This window comes from Protopterus annectens, chromosome 3.part1, assembly GCF_019279795.1.
Source record: "Protopterus annectens isolate FY-2018-M chromosome 3.part1, PAN1.0, whole genome shotgun sequence".
In the NCBI taxonomy this organism is placed as follows: domain Eukaryota; kingdom Metazoa; phylum Chordata; order Ceratodontiformes; family Protopteridae; genus Protopterus; species Protopterus annectens.
Genome location: NC_056732.1, coordinates 1,643,678,155 through 1,643,697,744, shown reverse-complemented (window position 1 = coordinate 1,643,697,744; position 19,590 = coordinate 1,643,678,155). Strand labels below are relative to the sequence as shown.

The 19,590-nt window shown below is 42.6% G+C and overlaps 1 protein-coding gene across 4 annotated transcripts in view; it reads right to left on the bottom strand.

The window, feature by feature from the left end:
- The window catches only part of AKAP9 (A-kinase anchoring protein 9), a 3,155,794-nt gene that overhangs the window by 1,972,287 nt on the left and 1,163,917 nt on the right, over nt 1–19,590 (bottom strand). For all 4 annotated transcript variants that reach the window (XM_044067665.1, XM_044067666.1, XM_044067667.1 and 1 more), the window contains one exon: nt 11,769–12,452. In XM_044067665.1, coding sequence (XP_043923600.1) covers nt 11,769–12,452 — 684 coding nt within the window. The remainder of the gene's footprint in view (nt 1–11,768; nt 12,453–19,590) is intronic.

The following is a 19,590-nucleotide window of genomic DNA, read 5'->3' as shown; positions in this document are numbered from 1 at the left end:
TTTGATTGGAGGTTTGAGAAGAAATACACCCCTTAAAAAGGCTTTACAGAGTTTGTGAGCCATGATGCTGGATTCTGAGACACCAACATGAAAATTTGATATGGCAGCCAATTGAACTCTAATGGTTGATGCAGAAGATCCTAAATGAAAGAGTTCTGCTAGAAAGTCTAAAATAGACTGGATAGGTGCAGTAAAGGGAACTATGCTTTTCGATGATGCCCAAAGGGAAAAACGTTTCCACTTGCTAGTATAAATCTTCCGGGTAGAGGATTTATGAGAGGCTATCAAAATATCTCGGACCGACCGAGATATTGAGGGAAGCCTGGCTAAGGTTGGAATCGGAGAAACCACGCTGTGAGGTTCAGAGAAGATAGAGATTGGTGCAGCTGACCCGACTGATGGGTAATCAGATCTGGTATTGGGTCCAGATGCCAAGGCTGCTCCAAAAGGTAACGATGAAGAAAGGGAAACCATATCTGTCGAGACCAGTAAGGGGCAATGAGGATCATTGCCACTCTCAAGGCGATGGCTTTCTGAATTAGTTGAGGTATCAGTGGAAAGGGGGGAAAGGCATACAGAAGTCCCCGGGGCCAATCGTGGACTAGAGCGTCTCTGGTAACGGGAAGAGAGTGAAGAAGTCGTGACACTTGCTGTTTTGGGGAGTAGCAAAAAGATCGCAGCAAGGGTGGCCCCATCTTAGGAATACTTCTTCTAGAACTGATTTCTTTAGAGACCACTCATGTGGCATGAGAATTGTTCTGCTCAATTTGTCTGCAATAACGTTGGATTTCCCGGGAATATGCGTTGCTATCAGAAAACGCTGAGAAGAGATCGCCCATTGCCAAAGTCTGAGTGCTTCTCGACATAAAGGGTATGATCTGGTTCCGCCTTGTTTGTTGATGTACCACACTACGGACATGTTGTCCGTTTGAATTGCAATATTCCCCTTGGGAAGAGAGTCGTGAAAGGCTTGCAACGCTAAAAGCACTGCTCTCATCTCTAAGACATTTATGTGCAAGTGGCACTCGAAGGGTTGCCACGTGCCCTGGACTGTCCTGCCCTGATAATGCCCCCCCCACCCGATCAGGGAGGCATCTGTTGTCAACGTGGCAACTGGGGGGGGGGGGGAGTGAAGGGTCTTCCTTGGAGAATTTGAGGTGACGTGATCCACCAAGACAGTTGATTCTTGCATACTTGAGTTATCAGTATGGTATGGGACATCGGGAGTCGTTGAAAGGACCATTGAGTAAAAAGCATCCATTGGAGGATCCTCATGTAAAAGCGAGCTAAGGGGAGAAGGGGAATAGCTGCTGCCATGAGTCCTGTACCTTCAATACCAGTCTGGCTTTGACTTTGACATATTGTAAGAGAAGGGACACTTGGTTCCGGATGTCTAACACCCTCTGCTCTGTGAGTCTGGCTGAAAGGGTCTGTGTATCTAAAGTGGCGCATACAAAAATAATAGACTGACAAGGCGACAAGGCAGATTTTTCGAAATTTATTGAAATGCCTAGAGCTTGACAGGATTGAATGGTGAAGTCCCTGGATAGGAGAAGCTGATGTCTGGTGGTGGCAGTAAGGAGCCAATCGTCCAGATATGGAAACACCTGGAATCCTTGGCGTCTCAAGTGAGCCGTGACCACTGCCATGCATTTGGTGAACACCCGGGGGGCTGTAGTGAGACCAAAGGGCAGGGCCCTGAATTGGTAGTGACTGGTTCCCAGCCTGAAGCGGAGATATCTCCTGGAGCGTCGGTTCATTTTGATGTGGTAGTACGCGTCCTGAAAATCTATCGAGCACATCCAATTGTCCTGACCCAAGAAGGGTAGAATGGACTGTAGCGTGACCATCCGGAATTTTGTTTTCTTGACAAACTTGTTTAAGTAGCTGAGATCCAGTATGGGTCTCCAGTCCCCTGTTTTTTTTGGTACCAAAAAGAATTTGGAGTAGATTCCGGATCCTTGCTGGTCTGCCGGGACTGATTGGATGACTCTTTTTGATAGCAGCTTCGAAATTTCTATTGCTGCTTGTTCCCTTAGACCGGGTGGAACGTCTGGAAGGGATCTTTTTGGTTGGGTTGGAATATGAATAAAGGGAATTTTGTAACCCTCGGATATGATCGACTGTACCCATTTGTCTTGAGTTAGGGAAAGCCAGGCTTTTGGGTACAGTGATAACCTTCCCCCGACTGCCTCCGAAGGCGGACAGCCGGGCAGCCCCTCAGGGGTGCTGAAAGGGTTTGTCAGAGAACATTTCTCTGCTACCCTGGTTCTGCGGACCTCCTCTGCCTCTAGGGCGGCGTCTATTATTATTATTCCCCCCTCTGCCTCTAGAGGGGAATCGGCCTTGTGCGTCAGATGAGACTCCCTGGGATTGTTTGCGGAACCACATCTTTCCTCCCCTTTGACCTTTGGGATAGGGTCTAGAAGGGGTAGAAAAACGGACTCCTACGGCAGAGAGAGTCTTACCTTCCACCTCGCACCTGGTCAATGTATCCTTCACCTGTGGACCAAACAATGATGATCCATCAAAGGGAGAATTGGTGAAGGACGCCTTGAAAGGGTCCGCAAAGTTGCATAGCCGCATCCAGGCGTGTCTTCGTAAGGCAACACCTGTGCCTGCGGCTCTACTCGCCCCATCTGCTGCGTATGAGACCAGCCGCATGGAGGAGTTAACAATGGAATTTAGGGTTGCCAACTGGGAGTTCATTGTGTCCTTGAACCCCTCAGCTGTAGGATCCTTCATCAGTTCACCCATATCCTTGAGTAAATCTCTTTGGAGACGAGTGAAGTGGCATAAGTAGTTCAGCGACCGCATTGAAAAGGTCACTGACGAGAACATCCGCTTGCCGTACCTGTCCATGGTCCTAGATTCTTTATTAGGTGGATGGACAGGAACCGAAGGATCAGCTAACTCCTTCTTTGTGGCCGCAGCCACCACCATGGCATCAACAGGGACACCTTTGGATAAAAACTCTTTGTCTTTGGGGGCAGTAATAAATTTGGATGGTCTCCTCGGGGTGGGTTCCACTGAGTCAGGAGCCGTCCAAGCCTTCCTTGCCACCACTTCCATAAGGGGGTCAAAGGGAGGGGACACCCAGGAGGTAGAAGGGTGAGAACCAAATGCCTCAAGATACACTGACTCATCCTGTGAAGGATTAAGGGCTGGCCAGTTCCCCCTCTGTTTGAGGATTTCAAGGATGTCCGCAAAGGAGACATCCTCAGAAGGGGATTGAGGGGACCCTTCGGATTCCTCTAAGTCAGTGTCAGAGGTGATAGACTCAGGGGAGTCAATGTGCTTCCTCTTGCACTGCCTCTTCCTAGGGGGATCTCCTACAGGGTCAGGAGAGACCTCGGAAGAGGAGGAAATTCCCAATGGGGAATCTTGAGGAGTTGGTTCTCTGCGGTGTGGGACAAGGGGGTGAGAAGAAATCACCGCAGGCACTGTAGATGGAGGGGCTGAAGGAGCTGACTGTGGGGCAGAACCTGGTTCTAGCATGCTCCGCATGACCTCGAAGGCACCCCTGTCAGGCAAGGCCCGAGGCCCTCGCTCCGAAGAGACAAGGACCTCTCCCAGCACCGACAGAGACGGCTCCGAAGCCGATGTCGGAGCCGAACTCACCAGCGCCGAAGCTCCGAGAGGGAGAGCGGGGTCGGACAAGGGTCCGATGCCACTTGCCCCCTCGGAGCCGACGAGGGAAGTTCGGCACCGAGATTCCTCCAAAGAGGTGATCGGAGCAGACGACGGAACCGAAATGGAATGTATCGGATCCGACGCACCAACAGTCATGGCTCCGACAAGCCTTGGCTCCGAACTCGAAGGAGTCGGAGGAGGAATGTAATGTGGAACGGGAATAGCCACTGACTGGTGAGTCGGGCTATGCAGCATTTGGGCCAGTGCCTCGGACTTAAGAAGTCTACTCACCACCCTCTGCAAATCATGGTGTGACAACCTGGAAGACCGAGAGGAATGGGTTTTGTGACTCCGCTCCGAAAGGAGAGGGGATCCTGGCGCCGAGTGCACGGATCCGATGGAGGGGGACCTGGACCTCTTTCTGGAATGTGGCTCCGATAAGGGTATCGGAGCCGATGAAGACTTATCAGCCTCGGCTCCAGCCGGAGCCGAGGTAACAGTATGAGGCTTAAGAACATCGGCTCCGGCCGGAGCCGATGTCGAAGCCTGCTTCGACTTCTCAGCAGTCGACTCAAGAGCAGGAGCCGACTGCTTTGAAGTTTTTGAAGGCTTCCCCGACACAGACTGAGTCGGGGGGCCTTCAGGCTTTAACAAGCCCCGCAAGATCAGTTTGTTCTTGCGTTCCTGCAGGACTCGAGGGCTGAAACCATGGCAAACAGCACATGAGTCCTGCAGGTGCACAGGTCCCAGGCAATACACACAAGAAGTGTGACCGTCTGTCAGAGACATTTTCTGACAGCACGAGTCACACTTCTTGAAGCCTGAGACCTTATCCTTAGACATAGTCAGGTAAGAGAGGCTGTACACACACACAAACCAGACACTCTATACAGAAAAAAATTATTAAAAATTACAGTTATACAGAAACACATACACACAAGCCCCTACAACACTAATCTTAAAAGGGACTAGGGTAAGGGAAGGGCCGAAGGCCTAAAACAAGAAGTAAGAGGGGAAGGATTCGAAAGATAGGGGTCGATAAAACTAAATATTAGAATTAAACTATAGAAAATATTTTCTAACTAAAAAAAGGGGTTATCAGTAATACCTAATGGTAAATATTTCACTAACCTGCCTGAGCCGGTAGAAAACGCACCTCGTCAGCTATAGCGGCAAATGAGATCTGAGTAGTTACCGCCTAGCATTGTGGGATATAGGGGAGCCTCGAGCCGGTGGAATTAGCTCTCGAGCTTTAGTATTGGCCGAGTCGGAGCCGAGGATCGGCTCCGAACCCATCCAGCAAGAATGAAGGCGAGATTGACAACTTAACATCAGTAGTTTTATGTTTGGGTTTAGCTCTTCTTGGAGTTCATGTAGGACGCAGCCCGGGACACCATCTGGTCCCATTGATGCTGTGTTTTTTGCTTTGGAGAGGGCGGCTCTTACCTGAGGATCTGAGATGTCAGGGGGGCAGCACTCTGCTGGGATAGATATTGGCCCTTTTGGTGGGGGGGGAGAGTTTGCGCTGAACCTGTCAGCTAGGATGTTGGCAATGTCTGTGGGTTCGGTGTATTTTTTGTCATTTTGGACTAATTCTGAGCATATCTGGGAATTATCACCCAGGTTCCTAACATAACTAAAGAAAGCCTTGTGATTATCCTTAGTGTCCTGTGCAATTTTTCTCTCGAAGCTGGCCTTAGACAATTTTATGTGTGCCCGTAGTTTTTTGCTAATACTGATCAGTGATGCCTTCCCTTTTTGGGATTTTGCTCTATCATTCAGTAGCTTCCTCCTTCTATTGTATAGTTTGTTTATGGCTGGGGTCCACCAGACAGGACGTCTGCCTTTGGAGGATTGGGTCTTGGTTTTATTTGGGATCGCATGACCCATGCATTCCTGAAGGTGTTCATAGAATGCGTTTATAAAGGATTCTGCGGTCTGGACCTTATTTTCCACAGGCCCGGGGGCTTTGAAGGATTCCACCTCAGTTCTGAGGAGTGTGAAATTTGCTTTACAGAAGTTTTTCACTGTGGTTTTCTGGGCAGGGGGTGGGGTCGGGATGTGAATATCCAGTGAGATTAGTTTATGGTCTGATCTTACCAGTGAGGGATACACTTCTGGTCTGGAGCATAGAGTCCCCATGTTGGTGATGATCAGGTCCAGTATGTTTTCCCCTCTTGTGGGAGTGGTAACAAGTTGTTCCATAGCATTTGAGTTTATAAATTCTAGGAACCTTTGGGCTAGGGTGTTGGAGCTAGAGTAATGCTCCCAGTCTATGTTTGGGTAGTTGAAGTCGCCCAATATAATGGTGTTTGGAGAGACCTTCATATTTTCCAGTGTTCTCAGGAAGGCCGAGTGGGGTTCCTGGGTTTGGGAGGGTGGTCTGTCGCAGGCTATAAACTGGAAGGCAGTTTTATCCACTGTTAGTTGCACATGGATAGTCTCTGATGCTTCGTGCTTTGCCACCAACCTGGAGGTGTGGGTATCTTTGATGAATATCGATACTCCCCCTCCTTTTGTGGTTTGGTCCAAGTTTTGGGGCCGAAAAGCATGGTATGAGGTATAACCTGGTAGTGCTGGGGTGCTCTCGGGAGCCCTGAACCAGGTTTCTGTTACTGCACAGATATCGATGTTCTCCATGCTAAGGAGAGTTTTGAGTGCGTGCATCTTGAGGTTTAGACTTCTGGCGTTGAGTAGCATTACTCTTAGTTTCTTATCCCTTGTGATACCTATGGAGGTGGGTTTGTCTTTTGAGCCTTGCCTAAAAAAGGCACTATGGGGGTAGCAAGAGCCTTTGCCAATATCCGAAAGCCCAGGGGTGACAGGTGCAAGCCGTCCCTAGCGAAGCATCGTGGCTTGTCGAGCATATCATCCCAAGCTGACAAGCAATGGATCCCCTTTGAATGACACCAATACTTAAGCCAATTGTTGAAATTGATCATCTTGTCTTCATATTGTGGCATCATTCTTGGTGAGGGTAAGATGCTACTCAAGGTCAGGGTCATACCGGCCTGGGCTACATGCTCAGAGAGCTCCTTTATGTCTCTTTTCATGTAGTCCTGGGAGGTATGTCTCAGGTCATTCACACCAGCATGGACAATGACTGAGTCATATTTGTACTTGCCTTGGAGTGACCTGAGTGCTTGTGTTATGTGGCGGATCCTAGCGCCCGACAGGCTGCTCACCGTGACCCTCTCCTTGTTCAGCCTGGTGAGCGGGACGTCAGTGTGCCTGACGATAGAGTCACCTATTACAAGTGTATCAGGTGTGTTGTTTAGTCTTAAGGGCTGTGACTGTTTGGCACACTGGCTTTGTGAGATATGTGTTGCAAGTATTTTGTTCTGGGGTAGCGGCTGCTTGGGTGTCTGCTTTGGAGGTCTCTGCTGCTTCGGCTGATCTTTATTTAGAGCCTCTGAGTATGTTTTTGTGTGATTATGTGTTTGGTTTGCTGTCGTGGTAGGTCTATGTAAGACTGGAATTGTAGTGAGTGTGGTTTCCTTCTCCTCCTGACTGGTTATGCCAGTACTGAGTTGAGAGAGCTTAGCCTCCAGTTTGGCTATATGGTTGCATCTCTCACATGTGTTGGAATTTGTTGGGAGGAGGAGAGGGTTGTCTGTGTACATGAGGCAGTTGTAACATTGCCTCAAGATTCCCAGATTCACCAGCTGGACCGGAGAGGAGATTGACAACTGACCTTTGGACATGCTAGAATAATATTGGGAATTCCTTAATAATTGAAAACCAGGGCCAGTGGGGAGTGAGGGTGTAGTGCTTTTAATTTTTAGTGCTGACTTATATAATTGCTTTACTGAGCAAGTGCCAGGTAACTTAAGTGCAATGTGTTACAGGTAACTTAAATGCAAAAACGACAAACAGTAACTTTCTTTCAAGTGAAACAAGGAAATAAGTACAGTAAGCAATGCAGATATCACTAGTGATCCACAGAAGCGCTGAGAAGCCGCGTATTAGGTGTAATTAGCGTTCCAGGGAAATAACAAGCAAACAAACAACAAGCATATAAACAAAGCTAGATTCAGCAGGCCTGGATCTAGTCTATGCTACAGCAAACAAGGTGTACCAATTTCAGTAAGATACAGTTCAAATATTCAGGCACTATAAACCTTTAACCAGAAATTCCCAGCTCAGAAGGGCAGAGTCCAGCCTCTTCTCCCACAAGAGTGCAGACCACAAACCTTCTTAATGTAAAATAACTGGCCTGAAGCCCAAGTGCTTAAACCAGAACTAATACACTTTAAGAATAACAGACACTGGGCTCTCAATCAGCAGTTCCCAACTTAGAAGGATGAAAGCTACCTGTCCTGCCACCACAGTGCATGCCACAAACCTTCCTAATGTAAAACAACTAGTCTGAAGCCCAAGTGCTTAATCCAAAATACTTAGAATGATAGCTACACTTTAATCAAGTTACTACCAAGCAGTAATAAATACAATTGAATACTTTAGAGAATGCCTGGATTAGTGCTCAAGTTGCACAAACAAAGCTAGATCCAGCAGGCCCGAATCCAGTCTATGCCACAGCAAACAAGGCGCACCAACTTCAGTAAGAAGCAGTTCAGATATGCATGCACTATAAGCCTTCAACCAGAAATTCCCAGCTCAGAAGGGCAGAGTCCAGCCTCTCCTCCCACAAGAGTGCAGACCACGAACCCTCTTAATGTAAAATAACTGGCCTGAAAGCCCAAGTGCTTAAACCAGAATTAATACACTTTTAGAATAACAGACACTGATCCCTCAATCAGCAGTTCCCAACCTAGAAGGATGTAAACTACCTGTTCTGCCACTACAGGGCAGACCACAAACCCTCTCAGTGCAAAACAACTGGTCCGAAGCCCAAGTGTTTAAACCAAAAGGCTTAGAATGAGTTACACCAAGCAGTAATAAATACAATTGAGTACTTTTAAGATGATGCAAAAGTAAAAAAAGTAGGTAGAAACACAAGTACAGTAAAAGCAGATGAAATTTTTTTTTTTTTTCTGAACAAGTGCTGAGATCAAAGAAACGGATTTGAGTGCTGAAACTAGAAAGCTGGTAGTTATAAGAAAAAAAAACTAAGCTAGAAGGCTTCCCTCCAACACAGAAGGGCTTGGGGGCTCAGAAGCCTACAAATAGTCTATACCACTTAACAGGAAAGGCAGGAAACAAGCTTAAATTTTTTTTTCTGTTTCCCAGATGCTCTCTTTGTACACAGTAGGAGTGCCTGAAATCAGAATAAGATCTCACTGCACTCAGTTGAGTGAGCAAATGAGATGGGCCCAGAAGGAGTATCCAAACACAAATTTACAAGAGGGGCGGGCAGTTGCAAAGCCAATAAGATTAACACCGAAACCAAAACCAAGACAAAAACAGGGAGGGTGGGTGGGACTAACTGAAGAGCAGAGTGAAAACTTCCAGTTCAGTTACTATTTCTTCCACACAGTTAAAATCAATTTAAATACTGTATTTTTTTGAAAAAAAAAGAGCAGATAAAGGTACTTAAATTCTCTTATACGTCCAGTTGAATATAGCAAGTTCTTAGCCAGCCAAAGCTGAGGTTTTTAAGCAGAAAATATTTCACACTGTACCACTTAAATAGGCAAGGACAGGAAATCAAAGAATGTGACTACCCCCACACCTGTAATTACTAGCAAATAACAAAATTCAGAAAACACTGACGAACTTCCAGTTCAGCTAATATTCCTTCCACACAATTAAAATAAATTTAAATACTGTATTTTTTGAAAAAAAGAGCAGATAAAGGTACTTAAATTCTCTTATACGTCCAGTTGAATATAGCAAGTTCTTAGCCGGCCAAAGCTGAGGTTTTTAAGCAGAAAATATTTCACACTGTACCACTTAAATAGGCAAGGACAGGAAATCAAAGAATGTGACTACCCCCACACCTGTAATTACTAGCAAATAACAAAATTCAGCAAACACTGACTAACTTCCAGTTCAGCTAATATTCCTTCCACACAATTAAAATCAATTTAAATACTGTATTTTTTGAAAAAAAGAGCAGATAAAGGTACTTAAATTCTCTTATACGTCCAGTTGAATATAGCAAGCTCTTAGCCGGCCAAAGCTGAGGATTTAAGCAGAAAATATTTTACACTGTACCACTTAAATAGGCAAGGACAGGAAATCAAAGAATGTGACTACCCCACACCTGTAATTACTAGCAAATAACAAAATTCAGCAAACACTGACTAACTTCCAGTTCAGCTAATATTCCTTCCACACAGTTAAAATCAATTTAAATACTGTATTTTTTGAAAACAAAAGAGCAGATAAAGGTACTTAAATTCTCTTATACGTCCAGTTGAATATAGCAAGTTCTTAGCCGCCAAAGCTGAGGTTTTTAAGCAGAAAATATTTCACACTGTACCACTTAAATAGGCAAGGACAGGAAATCAAAGAATGTGACTACCCCCACACCTGTAATTACTAGCAAATAACAAAATTCAGCAAATACTGACTAACTTCCAGTTCAGCTAATATTCCTTCCACACAGTTAAAATCAATTTAAATACTGTATTTTTTGAAAAAAAGAGCAGATAAAGGTACTTAAATTCTCTTATACGTCCAGTTGAATATAGCAAGTTCTTAGCCTGCCAAAGCTGAGGGTTTAAGCAGAAAATATTTCACAATGTACCACTTAAATAGGCAAGGACAGGAAATCAAAGAATGTGACTACCCCCACACCTGTAATTACTAGCAAATAACAAAACTCAGCAAACACTGACTAACTTCCAGTTCAGCTAATATTTCTTCCACACAGTTAAAATCAATTTAAATACTGTATTTTTTTGAAAAAAAAGAGCAGATAAAGGTACTTAAATTCTCTTATACGTCCAGTTGATTCAGTAAAACTGTGCTCAGATGAGATCAGTGATTTACACAAAAAACAAATGCAAACAAGACCATATATGATAACCACACAACATTTCTGCCTTGGTATATGGTTCTCCAATAATGTACATTTTAAACTACTAAGAGTGGAGGCCATGTTAAACACACCTTGCTTAATAGCAACAGATGCTCCACACCATTCTTTTATAAGAACGGTAAAAAGCAGGGGAACATCAAAACTTTCAAAAGTTTTCCAAGTGTTGCATAGTTTAATAGTCTCATTTGATCATTGCCTGAAACAAACAGCAAGAAGAACATAAAATACACTAGGGGCCTTATACACATATACACCAAATGAATATTACAGTTGGTAGATGCCTCCTGTGTAACAACATCTGAGGCACAGCACAGTCACAGAGAATCAACTAGTCATACAGAAACATTTGCATGTTAACATGTTGCAACACCCACCTCTGCATGCTGGCAAGTTACTGCAACACACTCGCAATCCAAACACGTCAAAGAAGAAAGGCTGCAACAAAACAAATGCCTACATGGTATAAAATCTACTTCAATGCTCATTCCAGTTCTCAGCTTTCACCTTGCTTTACTGAAACTTACCAGGTAAAAATATCCTTTTCTGTTAGATCATTGTTTGTTTGTTTTTTTTTTGTTTGTTTGTTTTTTTGGGGGGGGCGCTGTTAAAAGCACCTCAAAATGCTATTATAATTATCCTTCATAATGACATCTTTATTCATGTAACATCCCTCTCAACTCACTTATTACATAAAGCTTCTCCAAAATCTAAACTGAAGTAATTAATACTCTAAAGGAGACAAAAGAACTAAGTGAGATCATAAGAAAAAGCAAGGAGCAAATGACATAGAAGTAAATGAAATTGAGGGAACAGCAACCACAGAATAGTGTGCAGGAGAAGGAGTGAAACTTAATGGCAGGGCAGGAATCAAGCAATTGATGTAATAGTGGAGAGAATGAAAACTTCACATGTATACTGTATGAAAATTAAGAAAATGTTGGAATGCTTTGTTTTCTTTTTTATTAACGTATATATAGAATTGTTCTTATATTCTCTATTAAAGTATATATACCTATGTCACTTTTTAAAAATATATATTATGTTTAATAAAAATGTTTTAAAAAGCTTATGTGGCTTTAACTTTACCTTGTAATCAAGAAACAAAACAGAGAAAGAAATGTTTATGCCAGCACAGGTTAATTCGGAAACAGCCACACCAAATAACTAAAACAAAAATATGAAGACTTACTACTTTTACCAAGGTACCATCACTATCTTCAGCAATATCTTCAACAATATCTTCAGAAGGTCTGCCATGGTTACTTTCTTTCAAGTGTGATGCAAAGCCAGATGAAGACTCTGTAGCTATATCCCTAGGTTTTGCTGAAAGGTGTTCAGTACTGCTAGGTAGTCCGAGATCTCCAATTAATATAGTGTCACATGGTTCAAAGTTTACTTGACTAAGTGCTTCTACTTTAACAGTAGCCTCCCCTTCCTCCTGTACATCACGTTCAGTCTGTTGGCCTAACTCTTCAAGCTCACTGGGCTCACTCTCTTCCTCCAATGTTTCCAAAGGTCTATTATCACCTTTTACCAGGTCTAATGAGGGTTTAATCACAGATTCCTCTACAAGAGTCCTTGAACGTTGTTCAGCTGACCGCAAAATGAAAATGTCTTCTTTCAGTAAGAGAATTTCATCTGTTTTCTCTTCAAGCTGCCGCCTAAGGGTTTCTATTTCTTCTTCAAAGTCTCTCTCATGTTCTTGTTTATTCTCCTTAGATGGCAGCATTAATCCTGTAAACATGTTGTGTCGTACTCCCATATCTGCCTCTTGCCAGTCACTGGTTTCAACATGCATGCCATCTTGGCACTGGTGAGAAATTCTCATCAACTCCTTTTGTTGGGCGATCTCAACGGACATCTGCACAATAACCTAAAAAGCATGTAAACGAGTTAGTGTTTTATGTACAGCAGGAGTTATAGATCTAACACTGTGCATTTCATACTCAGAATTCACTCTTTCTTTAAAATTTGTACTAATAAAACTGCATTTCATAAAACAAACAAAAAAGAGAAAAACTGACAACAGTATACAGCCGCTTGCCATGCTATCACTGCATACTGAAGAAAGGGATAACATGGGTGCAACAGGTTTTGATGCTGGTGGTGGTGAAAAGAATTTTTAGAACAGCTTATCAGACACAAGGGCAATGTACATCGACAAGCAGTAAACAGACATTTATATGTCACTGGTTTGGTAAACCTTGCTCAAATAAACCACTTCAATTATTTTTGTAAATTATGAACTGAGAGAAATGGGTTATTTGTGTGACAGTTACAGTGCGTAAAATGCCACTTGAACAAATATCAGTGTTACATTACTTGGAAGGACCTACATATTTAGGATAAAACTTGGGGTTTGGGTTAGTAATGGTATTTTAGTTATTTCTAGTGTTAAGATGATGCATATGTAAATACGGTATTCTACATGGGGGAATGGCAGTGAGGGTGCTACAGTTCAGCATGTATCCTATCTGTGAAGCAGTGTATCCTCTGAGTGCCCCGGCAAAATCTGCAATTTATTTGACATTTATGTTAATCAAAAGCAGTTACACCCATAAAGGCAGTTACCCTCGGACCTTCTCCACTAGCCCTTCAAGTCTGATGCTAACTTCACAATGGTGAGAATTACCATGGTAATGCTACAGACTCATGAAAATACTTTCTGAGCACTCCTTTCACTGTTTGCAGAAAATAAGGACAACAGTGGAAAACAGACAATCTCTAAATGGGTACCTGTGGCAACTGTGCAATTTCTTAGAAACAATACCAGTGGTAATTGCTGAGGGGGCATGAGACAGAATACAGTGATTCTGATGGCTTCCCAAACATCCACATTATTCCTGCACTTTATTCAACAGATGTATCAAAATACTTAAATGGAAGGGACAGGAAATTTGAAGGAACATTACTAAGATAAAAATGATGTTTTTCACCTTCATATGAATGCACACATTGATATTCTATAATCCTATTCCACATTTTCCTGTATCACTCTCCTCCGTGAGCTAGGTCACCAGCCATCCTTGGCACTGTGCACGCTAACTGGAATTTGAATATTGTATAATCCCAATAATTCACCACTGGCTGACTGAGTCGTATTAAAGCTGTCTGAATAACTGAGCCCTTCCAGCTATCTGAACTCCAGGATCTCTTTACTGAACATTGTTAAAGTACACCAGACTAATTTCTCAGCCTACTTGTGTTACTGCATTCTATACTTCTTATATCCCATGTTAAACTCTCCTCAGCATGCATACTGCTACGAGATAAATTATATCTGCACTCCCACAGCCCCAACATATCAGCTGTAGAAACAGGAAATTTGCTGCACCCACTGGCTGTTGTGTGATACTGAGTTGAAACTTTCTCCCTGAAACAAAACTCCTGTTTAAGTCCCCAGCAGAATCTTCAGTAGACCTGACACACACTTTTACTCCATTTCTCTTTCCTCCTTTACCCATTCCGATCTTTTCTGTCTCATTTTCCCCCAGCTTCTACCTTTACCTTTACAGCTGTTCTTCTGGCTGTATCTCAATTTTCTATTGAACAGTCTCTGTCTCCTTTTTCCATCCCCTCTCAAACTATATCAAAGTCCGCCCATATTTTCTTACCTTGACTGTCCCCTTTACACTCTTTACTGATTGTTTTTTCTCTTAACCTGTGACGGTGCAGCCTCACTACGCTCGCGCTTCACTTCGTTCCCCTACCCTACCCCCAATTTCTACCTTCCTCCACATACTCACAATTATACTCTCTAAGCTTCATCTCTTTCCCCTATAAACTCTTCCTTTTCCTGTCTGCCTCATCCAACTGAAACTCTCAAACCTTCTCAACAAAACTCTTTTCCCTCAACCTTAGCTAACCCTATCCTTTTACATATTCTCCTACCCGACAGTACACACACTATCTCTTCCCCCCAACACTCACCAATTAATTTCCACCTGTCTTTTATTTTCTCCATCTACCAGACTTTCCCTTATACTTCTCACTCCTTTCAAGATTCCCCTACTTCTGTTCTCTATTTTGCATCTCTTTTTTTCTCTACTACCCTTTAAAACATGTATACTAGCTATATCTCTTCTCCCTTTCTCCTCCTTTTTTCTCTACTTACCTGTTATAAACAAATACCTCATCTATCAACCTACCACTCACACTTATCCACCCTCTCATTTGCACTGACAAACCTTACCCTGACATGACACCACCTAATCTTTTTGAACTTCCAGACTTTCACACTTTCAAATATAGACCACTCAACACCCAGTGCCACCCTCACAAAGTAAAGTTCAAACAACAAATAAACAAATATAAACCTCCAGCTCTGTCTACTTGTTTTACGGAAATCTTCTTAAGTGGAGATATTTATCCTAACCCTGACCCTAACACCTTTCATAACCAAAATACCAACAGCATTTCCACTTCTTTCCCTAATGTTAAACTATCTACCAAAATCCTAATTATTATCTCCCTTCACATACATAGTCTACTTAATAAAATCTGCGAATTTCACTCTTGGATTACTCATTACTCCCCCTACATAGTATTTTTCACAGAAACCTGGCTCAAACCTCATATAAATGATAGCAAAATTCTCCCACCTGGCTACAATATTATCCGCTCTGACAAGTTACACAAAAAGGTGGTGTAGCTATATTACATTCTAACCATCTTGCCTTCTCTCCACTGTCTACATCCCACCTAACCTTCTACCGACTGAACTTATACTTACCAAGCGTAGACTAAATATCCATAAAAAGTTATGTATTGTAGACATCAATATCCCTCCTGGAAATAATATTCCCATAACTGAAAATGTTCTCTTCTGGACCTCCGACTCTGTCTACAATGAAGTATAATTCCTGGTAATGTCAATATCGATTGGTAAACCTTAACCACTGTCTTCTCCTCCTCAAGCATTAATCTTCATGGCTTCACTCAACCACCTTTACCTATTACAATAAAACCGCTAATACCGGCACCATCCTACACCCAATCCTAGTGTCAAAATCCTAGTCTTACCAAAATCCAAAAACACTCCGATTCTATCAGTGACCACCTCCCTATCTTTGTTTAAAGGCTTTCCATACATAATATCAGGCAACACAAATATAAAGAACGCTGCAGTATCACTAACTTCTGCTCTACAGAATTTAACAACATACTCTCCTCTATAAATTATTCTTTCCTTTTCAGTCTACCTCTAAATGATGCAGTTCAGAGTTTCAACTGCATACTTCTGGATACTCTATATAGCTTAGCTCCTGTTAGAAATAAACAAGTGAAATTTCACCATGCACCTTAGATTTCGCATTTCACCTGAGCCCTAATACATAAAAGGAATGTTACATGGGATAATTGGCTAAAATCACAATGTCCCATCCAGCTCCTAACCTATAAACAACTTTGTAACCTAAGAAGTAAACTATGACAAAAGAAATTACTATCTAAAACCACAAATTTACCACCAAAAAATCCCTCCAAAATTTGGAACTCCATTAACAAGATTCTTAAACCTGGTTCTCCCAGCACATCAAATCACTTGAAACTCCCACAAAATTTAACACCTATTTCATAGACTCAATAACCACCATAACTCAAAACTGCCAAAATTCATATCTTACTCCATCACTCTCACCTCCCTACTGTAAATCTACTTTTTCTTTCAAACCCATTCCTACCTCCTATATTAAATATCTACTGTTAAAACTTAAGCCCTGCTTTCCCTCATCTGACAACCTACCAGCAGAATTCCTTAAACTAGCTGCCAGCTCTATAGCCTGACCAATCTCTATACTAATTAGCAGATCTATTCAGGAATCAAGAGTCCCTACTATCCGGAAAAAAAAAATCTACATCATTCCACTTCACAAAGAATTGTACTGAATTCACAAACTACAGACCTATAGCTATTCTGTCCCCTCTGTCAAAAATACTTGAAAAATGCATACATAAACAACTTCTTGAATATCTGCTACATGAAAATCTACTCACCCCAACCCAACATGGTTTTTGCCCTAACCACAGCACAACTGTAGCCTTATTCTTATCTACTAATACTATCTTAAAAGCTAGGGAAATAATAATCTAGTATCCTCCCTTTTCCTTGACTTCTCCAAAGCCTTCAATACAGTCTCTCACTCTAAACTTCTTTCTAAATCGCCTGCTCTTGGTTTATCAAACTCCACTCTCAACTGGTTTTCCAGCTATCTCTCTAACTGGCAGCAGTCAGTCAAGTGGCTTTCTTCTTTTCACATTTTCTCACAGTTAACACTGGAGTACCACAAGGTTCCATTCTTGGACCTGTTCTCTTTAACATCTTTATAAGCAATCTACATTCATCCTGCTCACAGTCCTCTCTATACAATAAGCTGATGATTCCACTATCATCAGCTTTTCTGACAACCTGCCACACCTTCAATCACTCTCCCAAAAATCCTTCAACTCTATCAAATGCTGGTTTAATGACAATCAACTTCAGCTGAACCCTAAGAAAAATAAACTACTACCATTTCTCCCAAAAACTCAAACTCAACTCAAATCTACCTTTCTTATCACATCTCTTGATAATACCTAAATAGAAGTAATGCCACATGCTTAATTCCTTGGTACTACAATGATCAACTAAAATATGACCTTCATATCCAAAACTGTATAAAAAAAACTCACCAGAAACTTGGCATGACTTACAGATCAAAAAAATTCCTAATGCAGGACTCTAGACTCTCTCTTGCTAATGCTTACCTCCCTCCCACTCTTTTATATGCCTGTCCCATATTTACCAACTTGCAATCCACCCTGAAAACCAAACTATAACTCTGCTACAGTAAAATTGGCTGATTTGCTGCTAATTAGCCCTATAACTCTCACCACTATCTCTAAAAACCTTAAACAAAACATGCTGGAGGAATAGGTGATTAACAGGAGTCTCACAGTTAAGGTCATAAGGTTAACTCTATTAGCTGTTAATCAGCTGTTAATGAGCTGTTAACGAACTTCAACCTTTAGCTCAGGGATTAATTCCCCTCAATAAAATTATGCCTGCATGGTCCAATAAACAAATTATATATATATATATATATATATATGTGTGTGTGTGTGTATACACATTAGACGTTATAAGACTTTTGACTTTTTTGCTCCAACATCAAAACCCTGAATGTCTAAATCTTCTGATGCTCTGTAGCAGGGAAGTGGTTTTCTTTCTACTTTTTGCGTTCTTACTTGCCCAATCAGCTGGTTACTATGTCAGTATTTTCCACTGGCAAGAAACAGAGGGGTGACTTGGTGAGACTGTATACCGGAAGACTGGAACAAATTCTGTACAAGTCATGTGCAGTGGTGTGTTAAAAACAGGTATACAGCCACAATGGTTTCAGAATTTGCATTTCTGAATATGTGTAATTTATCAGTTATGGAACCCATGTGGCATAATTTCAATAAACTGCAGCAAGTACTATCAGTTGTTCACTCCCCCCACCAAAAAAAAAAGAAAACTGCAGCTTCTTTAACAGTTTATCTGTTAACCAAAAAGGCAGTCTGATCCTAATGAACCTATTTTAACAATGACCATGGTATATACCATGGCAGGAGACCAGCTGGCATAATGGTTAAGGTCTTTACCTCCCATACACAAGGTATAAGATTATAAGGCTTGAGCTTGACCTCTGGCCAATGCCTGTTTGAAGTTTGTATGCTGTCCCTGTATCACTGTGGGGATGTTGTGGGCGGAGTGTTTCCATCTCAAACTCATACAAGAATGGAGTTTTTGGCAGTAGCACAGATGCTATGTAGTGCCCTATATGGGGAAGAGCTGTGTAGACCAACAGCTCTGGGCATATACTGTGGTGTGCAGTGTCCTCAAGACAGGGCAACACAGACCACAAAATGCATGCTGTGGCAGGGCTAACAACTCAACAGTGTAAAATATGGCTCTCGGTGATTCGGTTGTGTTGACTAATGTCACCAAATGGGCATGGGTATTTGATAGTGATAAGTGGGTTGTTGGCCCGGGTGACTTCAACCTATGCCAGGGAGGCATGCTAATGCTGGGAGGGGTGTATGTGCCTCTATTGGCCAGTGTGCCTGCCATAAAGTCCAGCCACCCAACTTGGGCTACCTGGGATAGCTCTGTTGAACAAAGCTGGATGTAAAACCAACCAACCTGCCAAATATGTATCAAGAATTGCTACACCCAGTGTAGGTTCACTGACAAAACAGAGCCTGGAAGTGGATAACATGATGGTAAGGAGGAGGCTGAGCATCCTATGTACCCAGGAGATGGAAGGGCAGTGCAGCAAATCCACTTGGCTTGGGATCCAGCGTCTACAACTCAGGAGAAGGATAGGCTAGAAAAGGAGTGGGAATTGTGGTGAGGGAGAGGCTTCAGAAGGCAGTGAGGAATATCATCAGAATTAGTGACAGACCCGTGGCAATCTGTCTAATAACAGGGCAGTATGCATAATCTCACCCAGTGCCCCACATCAAGATTGTGTTAGTGAGGAAAAGAGTGCATTCAGACAACAGTTGCAGGACAGCATGAGTTGGTGTTGATAATGGGTGACTTGAGTGCACATATCAGGACAGACAGAAAAGGATATGAGAACTGCCTGGGTCCACATGGGTGGGGCAACAGGAATAAAGAAGGAGAAGCCATTCTAGACTTCTGTCTGGCAAATAGCTGGATAGAGGCCAATACATGGTTCAGAATGAGAGAGCCACAAGATCACATACAAGAGTGGCCACTATTCAACTTCGGTGGACTTCCTCTACAAAAGGGCCTTATAGAAACAGATGCTTGCTGCCAGAGCCATGGGCTCAAGCTCAATGCCAAGAAATGTATAGTTATCCCCTTTGGGAAAAAACATGTACCTGTGAATTATCACATAGGTGGCAATACACTAAACACTGAAAGTGTGATAAGAGACTTGGGGTCAGTGGTCTCACCTTCAATAACCACATCGCCACAACAGTCAGGAAATCCTTCTATGTGGCACACCTCATCACTAAGG